General features: G+C 59.8%; 2 protein-coding genes across 2 annotated transcripts in view; both read right to left on the bottom strand.

Annotated features, from left to right (window-relative positions):
- Positions 1-2,006: 2,006 nt before the first annotated feature.
- Positions 2,007-3,932, bottom strand: CHLRE_21g752547v5 (uncharacterized protein). The gene is made up of 2 exons (XM_043072889.1): positions 2,577-3,932; positions 2,007-2,431 (listed from the first exon to the last, which is right to left on the bottom strand). Exons 1-2 carry the CDS (start codon positions 3,730-3,732, stop codon positions 2,427-2,429), a joined length of 1,161 nt encoding a protein of 386 aa, XP_042914180.1. The 5' UTR covers positions 3,733-3,932; the 3' UTR covers positions 2,007-2,426.
- Positions 3,933-4,346: 414 nt separating this feature from the next.
- CHLRE_21g752597v5 (uncharacterized protein) overlaps positions 4,347-4,749 on the bottom strand; it is a 2,706-nt gene continuing 2,303 nt past the window's right edge. Inside the window, exon 2 of the mRNA XM_043072890.1 lies at positions 4,347-4,728. Within this exon, the coding sequence (XP_042914181.1) occupies positions 4,596-4,728 (133 nt within the window). The 3' untranslated portion in view covers positions 4,347-4,595. The remainder of the gene's footprint in view (positions 4,729-4,749) is intronic.

Genomic DNA, 4,749 nt, shown 5'->3' on the forward strand with positions numbered 1-4,749 from the left:
GGGGCTTGTGGGCTCCGGGTCGAGCTGGTTGTCATGGCGTGGGCGGCGGGTGGGCCGTGCTGCACTGTTGGGGGTGGCGGGGCGTTCGTTCTGCGTTCGCGCTGGTTCAGTCGCCTCCCTTCGGGTAATATTGAGGGTGGTTTGGGTGAGGGGGCGAGTCACTGTAGTTTCGGCGGGGCCTGGGTGGGGTGTGGGGGCTGCGTTGTCTCCTGCACTGTGGTTTGTCGGTAGTTGGGTAGTCTGTCGGGCGAACATAGTGGAGAGGGCCCTTTGGGTGGGGCCTCGTTTGGGTTTGGTTTGATTCGGGGGCGGCGGTGTTGGTGGTTGCGGCGGCGGCGGTAGGTTTGGAATTGTTGGGTATGTCCTTGGGTCAAGCGGCATGTCTAGGTGGTAGGGGTGTAAGCAGAATATGTCGCCTTTCACTGCTTGCCAGAGGTCCGGTGTCATAGGTTTACGCCCAATGTGTACAAAGGATTCGACTAGAAACCAGCTGTCTTCTTCCTTGCGGATTGCGTAGGCGTGTCTCCCATCGTGCACCATACACCCCATGTTCCGGGAGCATTCTGGGAGTAGGCCTAGAATTGTGTCCTGAGAGTGGCCTGGGTCAAGGTTAGGGGCGGCTAAGCGTAGAAGCAGGCGTGTTCCCGTAGTGTCGATTGGCGCTGGGCGGTGGCGGAGGTAGTGGTTGATGGCGGCTTCATGGAAAAGCCCATTGTGTTTGAAGTGATGGCCCCAGGTCGCTTGTAGTTCGGGTGTGTCGGCCAGCGCAATGTGCACGACTTGGCAGAAAGCAAGCACGGCATGGGCCCTTAGCCACGGTGCTCCCAGCATGTTATTGATAGCGTGTATCGTACAGAAATTGAGGTGTTGTTGTTCGCGGAAGTATGTGCTTGGTATTTGTCTGGGCCAGCTTAGTGGTACTGGGATATGCCCGTTTTCGGCTGCTGGTGTAGTAGTCCGCTCTGTGTTATTTCCGCCTCGTAGCGGATGTGAGGGTGACGTTAAATCGGGTTGCTGTTGTCCAGGCTGCGTGCCGATTTGTAGAGTCATTGGGTTGCTACTCATGATGTGCGAGTAGGCCGCAAGGTTGGTGATAAGGTTGATCGTTGCGTCGTGAGGGTGTGCGTGTGTTTGGGATAGGAGTAGGGTGGTGGTGACGGTGGTGATGTTGAGGCTTGGCGGGCCAGGGACGTGCGGGAGGATTTGCAAGGCCAACGGGGTCGTAACTGGTGCTAGTTGGGGGGAGTGGGCAGTGGTTTGTAGGTTCATGAGGAGCAGGATGATAGTGGTCAATGTGCATATAGAGAAGGTAGGTTTCAGGATTATACCGCGGCCAAGCCCATATAGCGGAAGCCCCAGGATTGCAGGTACCGCGCCGCGCGTTGTTTTGATAATGCTGTATACCGCGCACGTTGTCGCTAGTAGCGTAATGATGGTTGTGGTGTGCTGGTATGTCATGATCAGGAGGATTAAAGGCTGGGCTAGAAGAAAGGCTGCAGGGATGGTGAAAATCAGGTTTTTCGCCCGTGCTGGTGTGGGGTGAGCTAGCAGGTTGCGTGATGCGTGGTTGAGTTGCGCAACGCCGGCGATAGTTAGGATGAGCGTGGGGATCCATAGTGATGCCTGCGACGTGACTTGCCAGCCGCTCAGGCCTAGCTGCACAGCGCTGGTGGCCGAGTGGGATAGTGTGTGTGCGAGGAGGATTCGCAGCCAGGCGACGGTGTGGCGCAGGAGTGTACAGGTTCCGTGGAATATGCCTACGGTGACCCAGAGAAGTGTGCTGGCGGTGTGAGCAGAGACATAGCTGGCTGTCGTTATGAGCGTGTCTGTTTCGTTGTTCAGTAGCAGCTGTGTGATGGGGTATGGTCCCATTATCTGGCACCAGTGGCTGGGGTCGCGGCTGTAGGCGGTGTTGTGGTGGCAGAGGACGGTACAGGCAAATGTGTTGCAGTTTGCTTGTTCGGCGTGCGCCGCGTTGTCTCGCTCCGGGGGTCCGTCGTTCCCCGCGCTGAGTTCTTCGTCTCTTGCCACTTTACCATAGGTGACCGCTGCGTCGGCGGTCTTGCTACTCTCCGCGTGCGCATAGCTCCCACTACTTATGTCCTCACCTATATTGCTCGCTGCTATCCTAGGGCCCATAGCATCCTCCATCTTGTCCTGCAGTTGGCGCCAGCAGACATTAAATCCGATACATTTAGAAAAGCTGTCTCTCTGCAGTTCGAGGCTCTCAGGCAAGCGATACCCATCGGCGTCTACGCCCATGTTGCTGAAAATTGCAGCCGCACTGTGCGTGCACCGCTCAGTTCTATCGGCAGTCTCACACCACATCCTCTGCTCTCTCTCTTTCCGGCAGCGGGTTTGCTCCGCATTGTCCTTGTTGCTGGCAGCCGTGTGGGTTGTAGAGCTCCTCGGCCCGTGTTGGGCGGTTAGGCTACGGGGGGCAGATTGGTGGGAAGGGTGGTGTTGGATTGTTGTGTGTGCTTTAATTAGGTTGGGGTTATCAAGGCATGTTGGTAGCGGGTGACGTTGGGTGTAGGACAGCTGCCGAGGGGGGGGGGCACGTTGCAGGCGCTCACCGTCGCCCTCCTCCTCCTCGTCGATGTCCATGGCCACGGCGGCGGGGCCAGCCTTCTGAATGACGCAGTTGACTTGCGAGAAGGCAATGCGGTACCAGGCCTCCAGCTGCAGCACATCAAAGGTGATGCGCTGCGGGTGCTGTTTGCCCGGTGTGTCGGGCATGGACGCCGCGCTGAGCTGCTGCTCGACGCGCGTGATCGAGTCACCGTTGGGCGGCGTGGTGGCGGCCGACACGAGTATGTAGATGGGCGCCTCGGGGTGCGCATAGTTGGGTCCGCTGGTGTTGACAATGCAGTCGCCGGAGAGGAGCTCCAGCTGCCGGCAGAGGCCGCTTGCAGGCGGCATGTAGGCGTCCATGGTGTCGGTGCCGAGCGTGAGGGCCTTGGGCTTGTTGGTGTACTTGGCCACAAAGATGTTCGGCCGCATCACCACGGTCGTCGCAATCCGGGTGATGTCGTCCACCGGGGCCACCGCCAGGCCTCCGATGATGAAAGCGGCAGAGTTGGAGCCGATGCTGCTGCTGCTGCTGCTGCCATTGCTGCTGGGCATAAGCGATGCCAGCGGGCAGTACTGCAGTGTGGGGTCACGCCTCACGAAGAAGAAGTACTTCAGCTGCCCGGCCGCGATCTTGCACACGTCGTCCGCGTTGCCGTCGGCGTCAGCCAGCAGGAAGCGGCCGACAGTCGAGGCGTCGAATTTGACGTTGTGGAGCGTGCAGTACTCCTCCGCCTTGTCGCACATTAGCTTGTGGGCCTTCTGATACCGGCTCTGGATGGTAACAAGCGCCATTTCTGTCAGCTGCTCGGTAGTCGCGTTGAACTTGCCGTTGACCTTGTTTTGGCGCCAGAATGGCGTCCGTTCGAGCTGCGTTAGCAGGCCCGGCGGCAGCTGTCGCGGCAGTGCCGTCATGGTGACGCGGAACGGCACAGGGCTCGTCGCCTCCAGCTCCCAGTACTCGCCCGCGTGCAGCAGTCGCTTCTCGTGGACGGACTCGTAGCTGATGGCGTACACGTCGGTGGGGTCCTCTCCCATGGCCGTGATGGCCGCCTTCTGCGCTGCTGACAGGTCCTTGATCTGGAGGTGGAAGTTGAGGAGAGCAGGAATGAGGCTGCGGTGCGTGTCGTTGACCTCGGTGTTGAGGGCGACATTGTCCATGTCTGCAGGTCGATGGGCAATTGGATGGAAGGGTGCGGGGCAGTCAGGGATTGTGGTAGGCGGGATGTCGTCGTGCGGTTGGGTATTGGAAAGGTTGCACCATTTTATTTGGTGATTAATGTTTGGCAAGGTGGCCGTTGTCGCGTTAGCTGCAAGAGTCGTGTGGCTGTCGGGTAAGATACCGTGCGCGCGAGTGATGCAGCATTCAGTATGTGAGCTGTGAGTTACTTCAGTTATCACGTCTGGGCTGGGCTTCATTGGGCTGGTGGTCCGCGGCGGCTGGTAGTGGCGAACATTGGGAGCTGTTGTATAATCCTCCGTGCGGCTGTCTCTGTTAACCGTGCGCGCATTCAGCTCACCTGGATATTGTGATAGTAGTGGCGGTGTGGCGTAGTATATGCGGGGAGTAGAGGGTGAGGGCGTTGGCGGATGTGAGTGTGAGTTAGTGGGCGGCAGGGCGGGGCAAGTTGAGGGGCGTAGGGCAGGGCTGGCAGGCGCGACACTGTAGTAGCAGTCTGGCTGGCGGGTGGCGTCAGGCGAAATTATGTGAGCTGCATATGCTATGAGAGATGTGTGGCTGTCGGGTAAGATACCGTGCGCGCACTTGGGGCACTTGGCCGTCGTCCGTGGGGCACTTGGCCCATCCAAGGGGCACTTGGCCCGTCCATTGTCCATTTGTCCATGGGGCACATGGCCCATCCGAAACATTAGTAGGGTATGAAACCCGTACACAACCAATGGCGCCGGACCAACGTCCGGGCCCGCATCCAAGCAGCAACTCGCAAGCAAGCCTAACAGACAGGTCGGCCCGCTATCAATCACGTAGGGTCGCCCCGCAAGCAGTCAAGTAGGTTAGCAGGCAACTAGTTGTCGGCGGCAGCCGCCGCGGCCTCGCCGCCGGCGCGGCCACCCCCGCGGCCGCCCCCACGGCCCATGCCGCGGCCAAAGCCGCCGCCGAGGCCCGCGCCGCGGCCGTAGGGGCCGCGGCCACCGGCGCTAGGCAGGGGGGGGGGGGGC

The sequence above is a fragment of the Chlamydomonas reinhardtii genome (genome assembly GCF_000002595.2).
Source record: "Chlamydomonas reinhardtii strain CC-503 cw92 mt+ unplaced genomic scaffold scaffold_21, whole genome shotgun sequence".
NCBI lineage: Eukaryota > Viridiplantae > Chlorophyta > Chlorophyceae > Chlamydomonadales > Chlamydomonadaceae > Chlamydomonas > Chlamydomonas reinhardtii.